This window comes from Malaclemys terrapin, chromosome 4 (assembly GCF_027887155.1).
Source record: "Malaclemys terrapin pileata isolate rMalTer1 chromosome 4, rMalTer1.hap1, whole genome shotgun sequence".
Taxonomy (NCBI): Eukaryota; Metazoa; Chordata; order Testudines; family Emydidae; genus Malaclemys; species Malaclemys terrapin.
Genome location: NC_071508.1, coordinates 85,075,073 through 85,093,128, shown reverse-complemented (window position 1 = coordinate 85,093,128; position 18,056 = coordinate 85,075,073). Strand labels below are relative to the sequence as shown.

At 46.3% G+C, this 18,056-nt stretch overlaps 1 protein-coding gene across 4 annotated transcripts in view; it reads right to left on the bottom strand.

Annotated features, from left to right (window-relative positions):
- Positions 1-18,056, bottom strand: part of RAD51B (RAD51 paralog B) — a 606,119-nt gene that overhangs the window by 175,500 nt on the left and 412,563 nt on the right. For 3 of the 4 annotated variants that reach the window (XM_054028316.1, XM_054028318.1, XM_054028317.1), the window contains one exon: positions 3,119-3,197. The exons of the other annotated variant lie outside the window; for it this stretch is intronic. In XM_054028316.1, the coding sequence (XP_053884291.1) occupies positions 3,119-3,197 (79 nt within the window). The remainder of the gene's footprint in view (positions 1-3,118; positions 3,198-18,056) is intronic. 4 annotated transcript variants of the gene reach the window in all.

The window sequence follows — 18,056 nt, the reverse complement described above, 5'->3', positions numbered from 1 at the left end:
TCCCCCTCCCCTGCTTCCCGCGAACAAGCACACAACTGAGTCAAACAAACAAAAATGGATCCGTTGCACTGAAAATCGTCGGAGTATCCTTTTTCTCTGACCATTGTATAATGTTATTATTAGTGGTATTACCGTAAGCAGAACCTACAAGGCCCAGTCATGGACCAGGACAACACAGTGCTAGGATCTGTAAAAACACGAACAAAAAGACAGCCCATGCTCCAAAGAGCTTACAATCTAAGTTGCCACAGATCCAAGCCTATCCTAGCAGAATCCAGCCATTTAGTCTGGCAGTATGGCTTTTTGGTATGTAGTTAAATTCAAGGCTTACAGTGTTTCATAGGATCAGATAGGCCCAGGGCCGCTGCAACCACTAGGAAGACTAAGCGGCCGCCTAGGGGCCCCCAAAATTTTAAACAGCGGAGCACAAGGCTGCTGCTGCTCCCTGCCTCCTGAGGGGCCGCCAGCGGCGCGGCTAGTCCCTCCCCCAGGGGGAGCAGCTGGCGGCAGAACGGGGAAGGGGAGGGTCTAGCACTAGCAGCTGCGCCTTCTTCCCCGCGCCGAGTCGGGCTCCCCGCCGCCCCTGGGGCTCTCAGTGGCAGCAGCGGCAGGAGGCTCGGGTGCGGGGAGGCTAGCTGCCTGAGAACCCCGGGGGCGGCGGGGAGCCCGGCTTGGCCCGCAGTGCGGGGAAGAAGGCGCAGCTGCGCTCTGCTCTTTGGGCAGGGAAGCTAGGTGCCTACTCCGCCTGCAAGGTACCTAGCCAGGCCGCGGGGAGCCGCACGGGCCCGCAGAGTGCCGGGGGGGTGGGCAGGTCCAGTCCCTGGCCTGGGGAATGGTGTATGTGGGAGCAACCCAGGCACCCCTCCCCCAGCCAGACCCACTCCCTCCAACACCCACCGACCAGCTACCTTCTCCCCCGTTTACCCCCTGCCCCAAGAACCCACCCTGTCCTGCCACTTTTGCCTCTGGACAACCTTCACCCAGCAATCTCCCCCCCCCCCAGCCACCACGGTCACTTTCACCCCTGCATCAACCTCGGGACCCTCCCTCCACCTGCCATCTTCCTTCTGCCCACTCCTCCCTTGTGCAAACCCCTCCGTGCTACCTCTGGGTTTTCGGCGGCATTTCGGTGCCAGGTACTTCACCCGGAGTGAGTGAAGACCCCAACCCCCACCACCGAAGTGCCGCCAAAGACCCAGTAGGGAACCGCGCGGTGAGTACAAGCCCCACGTGCCTGTCTCCCCCTCCATCCGACCCCAACCCACGTCCTGCCCCCGACTGCCCCCCCTCAGAACCCGCAACCCATCAACCCCCCCCTGCTCCTTGTCCCCTGACCACCCCCTCCCGAGACCCCCCCACCCTAACTGCCCCCCAGAACCCACCCCCTTCTCAACTCGCCCCGCTCCCGGTCCCCTGACTGCCCCGACCTCATCAACCACCACCCTGACAGACCCCCCGGAACTCCCACACCTACCCAACCACCACCCCCATTCCCTGTCCCCTGACCACTACCCCCCGAGCCTCTGCCCCCTCCAATCGCTCCCTGCCCCTTATCCAACCCTTCCTCCCAGCCCCAGCCCAGCCCCCTTACCATTCTGCTGTGTAAGGATGCCGCGCGGCTGCTGAAGCTCGCAGCCTCACCCCCTTACCATGCCACTCAAAGCAGCAGGAGCTGCAGAGCTGCCCAGAGCGCTGGGGCTCTGCAAGGGGAGGGGATTGGGGGAGGGGCCGGGGAAGCCTCACCAGCTGGGAGCTCAGGCAGGCTGGGCAGGACGATCCCGCAGGCCGGATGTGGCCCGCAGACTGGAGTTTGCTCACCCGCCTGCCCTTTTAGGAACTGGTTCTACACCGGCTTCTAAATTTAACAACTGGTTCTTGCGAACTGGTGCAAACTGGCTCCAGCTCACCACTGCCTGCAACAATCCCGTGCACTCCCCTCTCTGCTACCTTTACCCCCTGCAACAACCCCAGGTACAGACACCCCCCCACCTGCCAGCCCCTTGCAACAACCCCCTCCTGCCCACTTCTCCCTTGTGCCACTCCCTCCCTGCCACTGCACCCCCTGCAATGAACCCCCCTTTTGTGCAATCTCTTCCCTGCCACTACACCCCCATCCACTCCACCTCTTGGCCACCTCCACCTCCTGCAACAATCCCATGCACCCCCCTTTCTGCCACCTTCACCCCCTGGAAGAGCCTCCATATGACCTCCCTCTTTGCAGCCCCCCCCCATGCCCCCTGCACTTTGTGCACATCTGGGCCCCTGGGGGGAACTTGGCCGTAGGAAGGTGGGGGCTTGACATTGGGGGGGGGGGCGCAAGGTGGAAGTTTCACCTAGGGCGCAAAATATCCTTGCACCGATCCTGGATAAGCCAGTGATTTCTGCGCCACTGAAGACCGAGGAATTGTGAGACTGAGGATTTTAAACAATATTAACTCCATAGCAGGTCAGATCGCATACATCTGAATGGGAGGGGCAGGCACTGATAGGTCTACCTTAAGAACTTAGTCTGGTAAATTGGATCAATTAGGAAAATGGATGGAAACCAACCAAGATCAGTTCAGCAAAAGGTGGACTCAGTATGGTGAGCTGGGGTTTACATATCAACAAATGAATAGACCAATACATATCATAGGTGTATTTATGGCCAGATGGCCTTCACCTTAAGGTGATCACAACAAGACATGTATAAGAAAGGGGAGTGATAATGATTTCCTGTGTTTTATTGGTCTCAGTCTAACGGCTAAGAGGGGGACAATATAATATTGCATATTTTTATCATATTTCAAGACATGTATGTTTCTCCACGAGAAGCCTACCTACTGGAGAGATGCTACCAGAATAATTTGGTTTTACCTTGAATGAAAACTGGGAGACTTGATTAATTACTTCATGGCTCATTTGCTCTCAGATATATCGAAATACGCAGCAACACAATACAGTATAATTCAAAACAGTATAATGAAAGGAGCAGCGTGATTGTGTTTGTCAGCCAGCTTGCTCCAATACATTCTTTTAATTAGTTATCAAGGCACCATTTTAAACAATCACAGTATTTTCTGCCTTCAGCCTACTTAAAACACTCATTGGTAAAACAAAATCTCCTTTGTGATCTTACCTTGAAGAACCAGACCAGAATTTTCAATGGTGTAGAAAAAAGCTGAGAATGGAGCAACGGGAGATTTAGCAACCAGGACCTGCAGAACAACAAGAAATCCCTAAAATGTATTGATTACAACTCAAGTTTGTGAATTAATCTTTGTGGATTTACTTTTCTGAAGCTACTACCATGAGTTAAAGTAAAAGGTACAATATACTGCAGAGGGACTATAAAATGGCTATTGATTACCTCTCTTCAGTTCTAGGGTAACCAAGATTCTTATGAAAAACAAGTACAGATCGTGCTGGCATTTTAAAAGGATTCATGGGTCTTGCAAGAACTTCATGGAAGTGTGCAGTTCATGGAAACTGCACACTCTCCCCCCATTTCTCTACTTCTCACAAGTGTTTATTAACCCTGGTCAAATATCACAACCTCTCTTGCTGGTGCAGCCAGTTGTACCCAGAGGGATTCAGCTGAGTGAAGGTTGATGGCACTACCAGTGCCTGGCCTTCCCAGAGGGTTTTCTGAGTAAGAACTGCTTTAATCTCCGCTCCACAGATGCACATCCTGGCCACTCTCTATTCCATCCCAATGCCACTCACCTTTAAGGCTGTGCTGCTGTGCTGTATGTCCCCTGAGAGCAGGGAGACTGCAGATGTTCCATTCTATATGCATCCGAAGAAGTGGGCTGTAGTCCATGAAAGCTTATGCTCTAATAAATTTGTTAGTCTCTAAGGTGCCACAAGTACTCCTGTTCTTTTTGCGGATACAGACTAACACGGCTGCTACTCTGATACCTGCAGATGCTTTGTGCCACTGGAAGTCTCAGAGCTCTTGAATTTAGCCTAGTATTCGACTGTGTGCGCTCTAATCTGCAATCAAGTCTAGGATGCTCCAAAGCCCAGTCTTAGAGCTGCCTTAGCTCCACTACAGGTTTGACCACACACCACTGAAGAGGAGATGGGCTGTCCCAGTTCTGATACCCAAGAGACAGGCTTATCATTAAGGTAGAGAGTTGTAGCCTGATGTATCATTGGCTTTTTGTACTGCAGGTTGAGGATCACTGACTTACAACATACACTGACAAAAGAGATCTCTATCACCTCTCTGAAATGTGCCAAGCACTGCCTGGAGGGTAATCAGCCCAAACCCTGAACCAATGATTACTGCATGAACACTGCAGAAGAAGTTGACATTGACAGTTGTTGGTAAACATGTGAATGCTCACTGCTTTTTTTCATCCCAAGATAGGAAAGAAACTGGAAATCAGGTTACCAGCCTTTGGTTTTCAGATCAGTGTTCCCAACCTCACAACTTAAAGGGCTCCATTTAACTAGGCTGCTGATCCAAAGCATGTGCTTTAAATGCAGCGATGTCATACCCATGTGTCTATTATACCGGGTCTGACTACTTTGGATTTTTTTTAAATGTATAAATTCCTTTTAGCAACAACTGTAAGGCCCTCCTAGCAGAATGTTTTAGGGTCATTCTTCTTAGGGATTGAAGTCCTGAAGCCATGTGTCTTATAAAACACCACATCTCTCTCTGCTCAAGTGCAAAGAATGAAGACAAAATGGTTACAACAAATAAAAAATAAAATATGTTTTCTAGTGGCTAAAACTCAACAAACTATAGCCTTGGTTCAAGATAGATTTCTTACTAATCTTTTTACCTCCAGTCGTGGCTGACTTTCTCTGAGTCAGGACCTTCATAAGTACAAGGTGCTGGTTTCCCTGGTCTTCCTAGGTGAAAGATCTTTTGTGATGGATATCAAGATGGTTTCTTCTTTTCTCCTTAAATTTTCCCAAACTCACTGTATTGTCCCCAGACTCAGGATGACCTCATACTATTCTTACCTTCCTGTGGACTTCCCACCCCCCTGCTGATTTGTATACATAAATGGGGCTTCTATTTTTTCTGGTCGCACCTTCCTTAATTTTACTTGAGATAGATAGATAGCTGCCTTCCCTCCTCTCTGGCGGGAAACGTGTTTCCATCTTTGTTTGGTCACAGACTTTAAAGTATAATATTAGTGAGTATCCATAATTCTTCTTATAGTGTTAATACATACATTTCACAATGAAATTAAATCACCCATGTGTCACCAGTTTGCGTATGATACCTTACATGATCCATTTTAGATACAGATTATGACAAAGTGAGTTGGGGTACACTGGGCTGGTCAGACCATCTGAAACTCACTGCTCTGTACCAGGGAGTCCCTTGCCATCTGACACTGGAGTGCTCTTAGGGTCACAGTGTTGCATGGCACAGTAGAAGCCAAGGAGATCTATACAGTAGCTATGCTCTGTTTGTCTTATAGGTCAGGACACAGATCATATTCAGATTTCTTGTGACCCAGTCTCATATTATTCTGATAAAGGCAACAAAAAAACATCCTCCTGATATCTGGTCTTTAAACCTAACCATTATGATTCACATTTTCTCCACTCCAAAACTAGATTCAATCTTATGGTTTTCAGAATTTATATGTATTCACCCACGAAAGCTTATGCTCCAATACGTCTGTTAGTCTATAAGGTGCCACAGGACTCTTTGTCGCTTTTTACAGATCCAGACTAACACGGCTACCCCTCTGATATGTAATGTTTGTTGGCCCTGCAATTTACTCTCACTAGTAAGGTACGAAATAAAGGTGGACACACAAATACAGCATGTACAGCCAAAGAACGTCGGGTCAGTCACCAGCGTCAGTGTTTTGCTTGAGCCGTGTGAAGCCAGCAAAGCCATCTCAGGATGCAATGTAACCTTTGTGACCTGCTCCATGCAGGAAAACCGCAATGCAAGCACTTTCCCCTCCTGCACGTTAATTATTGTTCTTACTGTAACAAGCTGCTGGAGAAAGAAGTGTGTCAGAGATCATGCCTGTGATTCATCCTGACAATATCAGAATTCCCTTTCCTGTACTTCTCCGTCCGCCCCCAATCCTTCACTTGGATGTTCCAGCACTTCCACATTTGAATGTGGGGAGGGAGAGAAGCCATAGAAATAAAAAAAAAAAGTTGCCACCATATTTGTCCTTACCATGCTTTTTGTTCTTGTGTACTACTATAGTCTGAGAACTGCTCAAGATAGTTAAGACCAAAGCAGACTGTCAAAAAGATCTCACAAAACTAAGTGATTGGGCAACAAAATGGCAAATGAAATTTAATGTGGATAAATGTAAAGTACTGCACATTGGAAAAAATAACCCCAACTATACAAACAATATGATGGGGGCTAATTTAGCTACAACTAATCAGGAAAGAGATCTTTGAGTCATCGTGGATAGTTCTCTGAAAATGTCCACGCAGTGTGCAGCGGCAGTCAAGAAAGCAAACAGGATGTTAGGAATCATTCAAAAAGGGATAGAGAATAAAACGGAGAATATCTTATTGTCCTTATATAAATCCATGGTATGCCCACATCTTGAATACTGCTTACAGATGTGGTCTCCTCATCTCAAAAAAGATATACTGGCATTAGAAAAGGTTCAGAGAAGGGCAACTAAAATGATTAGGAGTTTGGAACGGGTCCCATATGAGGAGAGATTAAAGAGGCTAGAACTTTTCAGCTTGGAAAAGAGGAGACTAAGGGGGGATACGATAGAGGTATATAAAATCATGAGTGGTGTGAAGAAAGTGAATAAGGAAAAGTTGTTTACTTGTTCACATAATATAAGAACTAGGGGCTAACAAATGAAATTAATGGGCAGCAGGTTTAAAACAAATAAAAGGAAGTTCTTCACACAGCGCACAGTCAACCTGTGGAACTCCTTGCCAGAGGATGTTGTGAAGGCTAGGACTATAACAGGGTTTAAAAGAGAACTAGATAAATTCATGGAGGTTAAGTCCATTAATGGCTATTAGCCAGGATGGGTAAGGAATGGTGTCCCTAGCTTCTGTTTGTCAGAGGGTGGAGATGGATGGCAGGAGACAGATCACTTGATCATTACCTGTTAGGTTCACTCCCTCTGGGGCACCTGGCATTGGCCACTGACGGCAGACAGGATACTGAGCTGGATGGACCTTTGGTCTGACCCAGTATGGCCATTCTTATGTGCTTAACAGTGTTCATTCTTATTTAACTGGGGTCAAACTGAGACAAAAAATGGTAGTGATGCTCTACTACAGTCTCCCCCAGAACTGCAGGATGTTTCTATTAAACAGATCTACCGAGAAATAGTTTAGAAATTTGACATTTAAGGTCAAATTATCAATACTCTCTGCAAAATAGGGGGCACAATTGCTAATCTATATTTGCATGCACATTAACCACAATCGCATGCACAAATGGATAGACATCCAAATGACCATCTGTGCGTTCAGTTACCAGAGTTTTATGCACAGTGTTGGTATGTGCATAAATAAGTGTAAATCTGCATATGCGTGCACACTTTCACAGGTACATCACAAGTCTCCTTTGAAAAATTTGCCATAAATTGTTATTATTTGGGTTCAGAGTTAACATTCCATTCAGAAGAATGGGGGCAATTCATGCCAGGCAAAGCTTTTGTTCCATTTTACATCTCTGCAGATTCAGAAAGACAGCCTTGCACAGTCTTATTTGAAAGGTTATCTTCCCAACCAGAAAGGCTAGATATTCCGTTTTTTTTAAATTAAATCTTAAATTTTACATGAACATAATTTTGAAAAGTGTTCATGATTGATATGCATATATGTACCTATTCAAACACCACATAAAGAGAACAGAGGACAGGAATACAGAATAGCACCCATGACTATCCCTGAGTTTGAGGCAGTACACAGCATTCCATGTCCCTGAAGGGAGGTGGGGAGTACAACCCTCCCAGCCCATCTCATACACACAGGGCCCAAATGGACTGGGACCATCCAAACCAGCAACCTCCTTGATATCCCTCATGTGATTAAGAATTTGCAGGATGAGGAGGAAGAGGGAAGCTTTCTATTCGCCAGAAGTTAGAATTTATGGGTAAATGGCTCTCCTTACTACTTGCTTAGGAATACTTTTAGCTAGCACCGGTTTCTCTCACTGGAGATAGAATGTTCAGGTGGCCAGCTGAAGGGCTGTGGCCAAATAGATAAGGTTTCCAGTACAACAAAGGTTCAGGAACATTTGAGCAAACAGATCTAATGAAGAAAATGTGCCTTAGAAATGCCCAGGTAACGTTAACTACAGCTGTTGCTCCAGCTTTAGTCATTACTACCCCAAATTTGAGGGGTTTTGTAATCTGAACCTGAACTGAAATCCAAATTCTGCAAATGATGCCTAACTTTATAACAGGTTAAAACAAAATCAAGAATCTGCACAGCCCCAAACTCTGAGCGTTCAAAATCTATCTCTGACATTTGCACCCCTCTCTAATATAAAGGAGGACTTTCCCCAGACATTTGTTTGGTTTTGTGGAGGAAAACTACTATACAAATCCTCTAATCCTCTGTAGGTGTACATGTCTACAATCCTAACATCCTGCAGCACTGTTTAAGCTGGTGTCCTGCTGGGCATGGTGAAAGAAATAGTTGCAGTAGTGTCCTGTTGGTTGGTGACTTATAATATTAATTGAGGTGATTCACTGAGAAGAGTTTGGTGTAGGAAGTTACACAACAGTATTTCTGAAAATGATACAAAGGCCATGACATGAGTTAAGCTACATAAACTTCTCAGTCTATTTAATCAATGCACCACAGATGAAAATGTGTCCCCATAGAAGTCAATGGCAAAACTCCCATTGACTTCACGGAAGCCAAGGTTTCACCTCAAGAGTATACATTTCAAGGTGGGCAAAACAATGATAAATGGAGATCAAAGATAGCTAATTTGTAGCTAGAGTATTTTAATAAACAAATTAAATAAATAAAATCAATGAAGCTGCATTGGCTCTTTCTAGTTTGTTATTCGTAATTTTCTGGAGTGGTCCATAAAAGCATAAGCTGGTTATTCATTACACAATAGTCACTCTTGAAAGCAAATGGTAGAGTTGGATGATAGAATAAGTTGGAAACAAAGTCATGCCAAAGCCCTGACTTGGCAAGAACCGTCAAATCTTTTTTCCGTTTCTTTTGAGTGTCACAGATTTACTCTAAATAATCTAATGATTATTATTTCCTAACAAGGTGTGATAGATGCTATACAAGCCGCAGAAGAAAACATGGTTCCTGCCATGAGGAGGTTACAAAGATACAGAGATACCATGTAGGAGCTCAGATATTGCATTGATGACTACAGCTAGTAACTAGATAGATACAATTAGATTAGATAAAATAAGAGAAGACAGACAGCTCAAGCCCAACATACAAGATGCTGGGAGACCTAATGACAACAAGAGAAAAAAGGTGTCTTAACGGAGTTTTGTTTAATTCGTGAAAGCATTCTTTTTAACACACGTTACTGTTTGTGAGCTTTGCGGAAGAAGTGAATCGCAAAAATCAGTGGTATAACTGCAGAGCTATATAAACCCATGACGATATCAAGGAAAATGGTGAATGGACAGTGAACTGAATGGACACTTCAATACAATCAAACTTGATACCAGAGCCCAAGTGCTGCCAGAAAACAAAGAAAATCAGGAATAAATCTACTAACAAAGATAAAATTATCAGCAGTGGATTTAAATCACCAGCAGTTGGGAAAACAAGTCTGGAGTCTGTGAGATTATTTTGATTGTAGCTGTGGAATCTCAGCCTGTAAAAGAGACTAAAGTTTGTGAAGAAATAAGTTTTCACAATGGAAATCTAAACATATTAATGAAATTATGAATTAGGAGAATTTGATGAAGTATTTGATTAAATGAGTTGCCTTAAGGATAATACTTCATTTCTGTTCAAATCATGATGAAACCCAACTATTCTCCTCCCCCCGCCCCCTGGCACATTGAGAAATTGAATTCTAAAGAAGGTAAAACACTTGGGGCCTAGATTCTCAGCAGTGGTTGAGGAACACTGGTTGCGGCTGCAGCTGCAGCTGCAGATGGAATGGATGCAAAAGTGATTTTAAGCCTACTTTTGCATTCATCAATCCTGGAGTTGTCCGGGCACCAGGCCAGTCTATGGCATAAATTAGAGCAGTCTGAAGGCTCCTCTAATTTATGTCAGCTACGAAAGTCTCCAAGAAGCCATTACAGCAATTGGGATTGACGATGTCCAGAGATATCTACTCCTGCCCCCTTTTGTCTAACCATAGCCTGGAAGGGAGGGGTGGTATAGGACATGCTCTTGTTACTCTATTCCACTGTAGGATCATTCTACACTGAGACTATCCTCCAGTGGCTGGCTAAGATGGCTCAGGGCAGCTTAACAAAAAAAGGAACAGTGAAGCAACTGACTCAATAAATTCAATTGCACTATTAGAAAAACAAAACAAGTCCCCAAAAATATGCTTAGATCCCAAGGAACTGAACAAAGCTACAAAGGGAGAGCATTTTCAGCTCCCAAATGTGAAAGAAGTAAGTAGCAGACTGAGTGGAACTAAACCCTTCAGTATTTTGGATGTGTCCGGTGGATTTTGGGAAACACCTGTGGATGATGATAGTTCTAGGTATACCACATGCACCATACCATATGGCACATATTGTTTTCAAGAGCCACCTTTTAGCATCTCAGTATGTATGAAAAGTATTCAGCAAGATGGTAGTATGGAGATCCCACTGGTACTCACATCCTGGTTTGGGGCCAAACCAGAGAAGAATGTGAAATTTGTCCAAAGAAAGTTCTGACAGTGGCACGAAAAAAAGTTTAAAATGTAATAAAAGCAAATGCCATATAGCAACACTGCAGCTAAAATATTTGAATAATTTATTAACCCAAACCAGATAATGCTAGAGACTCCTCTGAAAATACTAGGACCTCAAAATTAACAAGAATGACAGAGATTCCTAAGAATGGTCATGTGCTTTTCCAAATTCCTGCCACAAATGACCATAGAAACTACTCCACCAAAAGAGTTCCAAAAAGTTGTAGGCCCAATTTTTTAAAAGGAATTTAGGCCTTGCTCTGCTCCCCGCTGCAATGCCTAACTGATTTAGGAGTCTAAGGGCTTGTCTAAATGGTGCGGCAATGTGCATTATAGAGTAGGGTTACCATACGTCCGGATTTTCCCGGACATGTCCGGCTTTTTGGGCTCCAAATCCCCGTCCGGGGGGAAATCCCAAAAAGCCGGACATGTCCGGGAAAATCGGACATGCGGTCGGCGGCTCGGGTGCCGGGCCGGGGGCTCGGGGGGCCTGGCCGGCAGTGCCGGGCCGGGGGCTCGGCTGGCGGTGCTCGGGGGGGCCCGGGGCCGGGCCGGGCGGCTCGGCCGGCGGCTCGGATGCCGGGCCGGGGGCTCGGCCGGGGGTGCTCGGGGGGGCCGGGTGCCGGGCCGGGGGCTCGGGTGCCGGGCCGGGCCGGGGGCTCGGCCGGCGGTGCTCGGGGGGGGCCGGGTGCCGGGCCGGGGGCTCGGGTGCCGGGCCGGGGGCTCGGCCGGCGGTGCTCGGGGGGGCCGGGTGCCGGGCCGGGGGCTCGGATGCCGGGCCAGGCCGGGGGCTCGGCCGGCGGTGCTCGGGGGGGCCCGGGGCCGGGCCGGGGGCTCGGGGGGCCTGGCCGGCAGTGCCGGGCCGGGCCGGGGGCTCGGCCGGCGGTGCTCGGGGGGGCCCGGGGCCGGGGGGCTCGGCCGGCGGCTCGGGTGCCGGGTCGGGTGCCGGCGGTGCTCGGGGTGGCCGGGTGCCGGGCCCGGCCGGGGACTCGGGTGCCGGGTCGGGGGCTCGGCCGGCGGTGCCGGGCCGGGCCGGGGGCTCGGGGGACGGGCTGGGGACCTGCGGTGCCGGGGGTGGGCCGTGCCTCCTCCCCCCCCCCACCCACCCCCCTTACCTGCTTCAGGCTTCCCGCGACTCAAATGTTCGCGGGAAGCAGGGGAGGGGGCGGAGACTTTGGGGAGGGGCGGGGTTGGGGCGGGCGCGGGGGCGGGGCTGGGGGCGGGGCTGGGGCCCCTTTAAAGTGTCCTCCTTTCGGAGGCACTAAATATGGTAACCCTATTATAGAGGTGTGATTTCTAAAGCAGACTAATGCGTTGAGCATTAATTGGTCCGTGTAGACCCTGCTGGTGCATATGTGGATCAACATGTTAGTGTGCTTTAGAAATCACACACTCATAGGGCACCTTGTTACTCAACTTAGACAAGCCCTAAATCTCCTTAAAAGTCAATGGGGCTTAGACTCCTAAGTGCCTGAATCATTTCTGAAAATGAGATTTAAGTTCGTGTCAGTTGGGTGTTGCAACACTCAGTCAAGCAATGCTTAAATTCCTTAAGAAATTTGGGCCTGTATAGCTACAGAAAGTGAGACACCCTCAAACACTGCAAAAGCTAAAGGAACTTTTAATGCAAGTTCCTGTTTTGCATTATTTTGGCCAGACAAATCAGTTACATTAACAGCTGATGCCTCACAAAACAGAGCCTCCTAGTCCTTTGTCCCTTTTGCCTCCAGACAACTAAACCCATCAATACTTGCTGTACAATATTACAGCTTGGAAACCAAAAACTGACTTTGTCAATAGCATTTTATTCCTTTGCATGTCTTCTTGAATAACACATCAGTATTAATGCACTGGCCCAGTAGATGTCATAGAATAACAGGGTTTTGACAACACTTACTTTTTTTTCTAAAGAGCTGGGGTAAATATTATTGTAGCACATTCCAGCGGAAGGACAGAAAGCTTCATGTTAGGCTTCCCCACGGGTTGCTTTAACCTACCCACCCTTCTCCCCCTTTATGCTAAGTTTTCTTAGATGTTTTTATTTCCTTGAAAAGAAATGCTTTGTCCTTTTGATCAGGAACAGATTCTCTTTTTTCTTTTTTTCTTTTCTGGTGGATTTACCCCATCTCCTCTTTTGTAGCCAGTGACTGAGGGGTGACAGGAAGGAAAGGGGAATACCCAAGTGACACACACAGATACATAAACAAAGCATTTTTATTTAATAACAAAACTATGGCTATGACCACTCCAGCATGTGGTTTGGAGGTTGTGTGTCTAAAATGCATGGCTAAACCACCAAATGTAATAGATTTCCAAAATGAGTATCTCCCACCACTGCAGTTATTTCTTCTGAAATGACCTCAGAAAAATCAGTCTGTTCTGTTGAATTCCCAACAGAACTCTCTAACTGCATTACTGACAACTACATTTGCCTGGAAGACCGTAGCTGAGAACTGAGAAGGAAGCCCATTGAACTGGCAATGTCATTCAACAGGGAAGTGATTATCTTTGAAGGTTCAATTAGATGCATGTACTAATAAAACCAGTGCTAAGCAAATCAAATCTTTCCTCTGATTGTGCCAAATGTCTGGGACAGACAATCCTCATGCCAGAATTTTGCTTAGAGTAGATTTAGAAGAGTTGTTTTTTCAGCTGCTACATCCAACTTGATTTTGCATCAAATAACTCAACAGACACCTTTTTTTCCCTTTCTTTCTTGCTGCTTGAATCTTCTGTCCCTTGTTGGGGTTCACCTGCTGCTTTAATGCCAATGTGTAAGGACTTGATACATTCTAGAAATGCAAATCCTGAGGCTGGAATGAAACAATTAAAGCAGCAGTTGTTATTTTGGGGGTGATCTATATTTTTCTCAGGATCATGACAGCTTCAATTCTTAACCCTAACTGCTTTGGGTTGCCCCAGCGCAATCGGAAAGGTGTCTTACAGGAGCAATCAAGGATTCCCCCTGAGAGAGGGGAATCCTAGAATGGCATAGAGGCAGCACAGACAGCGTGTTTAAGGAGGGAGTGGGACTGTTTCCAAGATAGGAGAAGGCAGAGTGCACTGTGTGTTGCCAGATCTTTACCCAGCACCAAAGTCCCTGTGGGCCTTAGAGCACAAATACTTGGATTCCCCACTCAGCAGACCTACTGGGTGGACAGGAGGGGGCACTTGGTAGGATCTGTGACATCTCTGCTGTGTTATCTTTTCCATATAGCCTCCCTGGGGGCCCTGGGAGCTTCCACAGCTAAGGGGAGTCCTTGGTAAAATTACTGTACTGATACCACTCTGTCAGGTAGCTGGTGACCAGAACCAAGTGTAGAGGCACAGGGCCCTTGCCTAGGTGGTCCTAGTCTCCAGCAGATCACCTAGAATGTAAACGTTTGGGGAGAAGGCCCTCCAGCCTTTTCTGGGAGGATCACAAGAGGGGATGCCCACAGAGCTTTTTTGCCCCAGAATCTCTTCCTGCATTTTTTTTTTGCCTGAAAGTATGATCTGGGCCTATGAATAAAGAATGAAACAGCATGGTATACTGAACTAATCATAGAACTATAGGGTGGATAAGTCCTTAGTCCTTATAAATTACAAAGATCTCAAATGTGACTTTAAGACACAGCCCTGCACTGTGAGGTATGGAGGCAAATCACCCTACAAGGAGCTCTGACAGTAATTCTGCCTCCCTGGGTCCCTCAGTGTGCATGGGGAGTGTTATTGCTGATATGCCCCTGAAGGAAGTGCAAGATCCTTCCATCTTCCATAGTCTGACAACTCTGCTGGTTTGGGAGGGAGCTCATCATCATCATAGCTTGTCACTCCAAAACCTCAGCCAAGACCTGTTACTGTCATTTATCTCAAACATTTCCTTGGGAGAATAGCATGTTGACAGGGGCACCATCTATGTCAGGTAGTGTTCCAGTGTTTGCCTAGGCACGTTTGGGGTCATTCCTCAGCTTCCACTTGGTCTTATTGTCATCAGTCTTTGCCATCCCAGCTGTCACTTGATTAGTAGACATTAAACTGCCAGTCAGATAGCACTGAACCTTGGGACAATCCATTCTGCTGAGTATGCCGTCGACTTTTCTGACCATCCATATCTACAAGGAAACTTCAATACTTCAGCAGGGAAGAGACCAGCATGCAATTTCTCAAAATTCTTGCCAATTTCAGAAGAAGTGCACAATGGTTCACAGTATTGTAAGCAGCTAACAGATCAACAAACACAGGCTCTGTAATTTTACAGGTTTCGAAGCCATCTTCAGTGTATGGAGTTAGGTTTATATCTTGGCCACAGCATGAATGTCCCGGGTGGAAACTGGCTTGGATATCAGTCAGCTGCCCTTCCATTACTGGCACTATTCTACCCATTCTCATCCACTTATATAGCTTGTAGGTTAAGCAGACTGAGTATACAGGGTGGCAACTCTTTGCAGAGGTAGGAGCTTTTTGAGTAGTGGAAACACTTCGGCCTGTCTCCTTAGCTTGGGTATCTGTATTGTCTCCATGCAAGAGTTAAAGAAGTCAAGCGGCCATTTCTGTACTCTCATCCCAAAGTGTAGTAATAGTTGATACCATGGAGTCCACCTGCCTTTCCACATTTCAGCATTTTCATGGCTCTTGTCAGCTCCTCAATGTTGAGCTGTTCACTGTAGATTCTGCTCTCTCTAGAGTGAGAAAAGTTGCTGCTTGACTTGTTTCATGGGTTGGTTTACCACTTAGGATAATTGGTACACAGCATGGTTGGGAGAGACTGCAGTGATGAGCTATGATTTTTGTTGATCAGGGTTCAGTTTGCAAATGGTGATCCACACTTTTTTTTGCTATTATGGCACAGATTTGTTGTTTCAATCAGCTCCCTCCAGTGATGGCATCACTCCTTCCCAATCTCTTTAATAAGCATTTCCCTGAGCCCAGGGGTTTCTTCACCAAAGGGATCCAGGTCAAACAGTTCTGAATATCTCTCATGTTGTTGGCTTGTCTGTTCTGAAAGCCCAGCTACACAGAGTGTCCAGCATCCCCTAGGGATGAGCTTTGGGGCAGTTTTCCACACCCAGGAGACAAATTCCCCATTGTGCTTATGTGTCAGAGTAATGCTATAAATGGATTCATCCAACTGAAAGGTAAACTTTTCTCAGTCAGCCTTTCTGAAGTTGAATCTCAGCAGGTACTTTGTTTCCCTGGGTTGTAGTGCAGCTTCTATTGTCATTTGCACTGGTCAATGCTGCAATCTTGGGATTTCTATCACAAACCACCTCCTCTGAAATTGCCTACATTTTCAGAGGTGATAAAGGCTAGGTCAGAACTGTACACCTTGTTCCATTGTGTGCTTTGGAAGGTGCATGTGCCCTTGAAGTTGTAGATCAAGGTCAAGTTGCTTGTTCTTGCCCACTTCTCAACTTCTTCCACAATGTTGGGGTCTCCCCAGATGGTGTTGTGACTGACAGTTTTTCTGGCAGTGGATATTTGGTTGGTCATCCAAACCGTTCACCTGGCAGTTTGTAAACAGCAAATACTACCATTTGATTAAGTTCAACCATGATAAGTTCTATTGTACCATGGTGTTTTGGAGCAGTGGTTTTCACTAGTCTTTTGTCACATAAAAGTATTTTGCTGCCATAGATGTTGCTTTCAAAATTCACAGCAATATGCATACCAGGGATGTTTGGTTCAGTTGTCTCTCTATGTGTCTCTTGCAAGCACACAATGTCTGTTTTCATGTCAGCCTTCTCTGCAGAGAATCTCTCCACATAAAAACTGATGATTTTATGTGCCGATTTTGGTGGAGACTCTGAAAGGGTCTGTTTATATTGACAGCTATGTCTTCTATTGCAGTCTCAGGGTCTATTGTCAGATTTGGTTAGTTGCCATGAGAGATTAACAGGGGTCACGATGTGAACGTATCTGACATGACCCCCTGGGGCAAGGTAGCGGGACATGACCCCACATCATCTTGGATGTCTTGAGCACCATGGACCACACAAAGGGGGGATGACAGGACTTCAGTTGTGCCCTGCTGCTCTGAAGGGGCATGGGCTTCTGGAATATCTTCCCCCACCTTGTGCACCCATGAAGCATCAAGGCACAATCTAGCTTAAAATGATTTTCTAGAAAAATATCATGTCTAATATGTCCCTGCACTTCAGTGGAGAAATTGGGTTTCATTAAGACCAGGTTAACGGGTCACAACTCAATAAAATTCTTTATAGGGCAGTTTAAACGCATCATATTGCCCCTTCCCACACAAGAAAAGCCTTCCAGTGGAAACTGTTAAGAAATGGGTTTCCTTTCTACCTTTTTTATAGAACAGTGAAATGGCTGCTTGGAGCATTTTATGAGAAGTGGGCCATAAATTCAATCTAATTAGGGTAGACAGTACATGGCCAGTATTTGTGCTGTGTATATATCCTACATAAGTCCATTAGCACAAGTCAGGAAGCAAGGCTCATGGCAAACAACCGCAACATGAACAAATTTATAAGTTAGCAAAATGCCCTGCTGTTGTCTCACCTCCAGAAATCTACCACCCAAGTCTGTTTATTTACCTTCAGTTTAGGGCATATAAGAACAGGTTGCTCATCTTGTGCAGTAACTGTGGTTCTTCACAATGTGTGTCGCTATGGGTGCTCCACTTAAGCATGTGCCTCTCTAGCCTTTGATTGGAGATTTGTGTGTCCATTTGGCCTGCACATGCTCCCTATGCTTCCTTATGCTGGACACCAAGGCTATTTAGGGATATGCAGGTGAACCTGCCTTCAGTTCCTTCTCCACATGAACATCCCATGGAGAATAGTCTGAAGCAGAGGGTGGGTAGTGGAGCACCCATAGGGACACGTATCTCAAAGAACCAGAGTTACTGTACAAGGTGAGTAACCTCATCTTCTTCAAGTAATATCCCTTTGGGTGCTCCACTTCAGGTGATTTCTGAACAGTGTCCCCAAGAGGGAGGAGGGAGCTTCGGAATGGAGTCCAGAATAGAAGATCATATGGCAGTACCAAGCACCGCATCAGATCTGGTGGCCTGGATCAATGTGTAATGTTTAGAAAATGAAGGTACTGAAGCTCTACATAAGTAAGAATTTAGGGTGCAGGTGTAAAGAGATTTTGTCCTTGAAGAATACTATAAAGGGAACAAGCAGGACATGTTGTTTGTCATGACCTTGATTGATTTTCCCCTTATGAGGGGTAGGAAATGAAGACAGGCGTTCCTGCCTGCCCTGAATTCCAAGACTGATGCGGAGACTGGTTT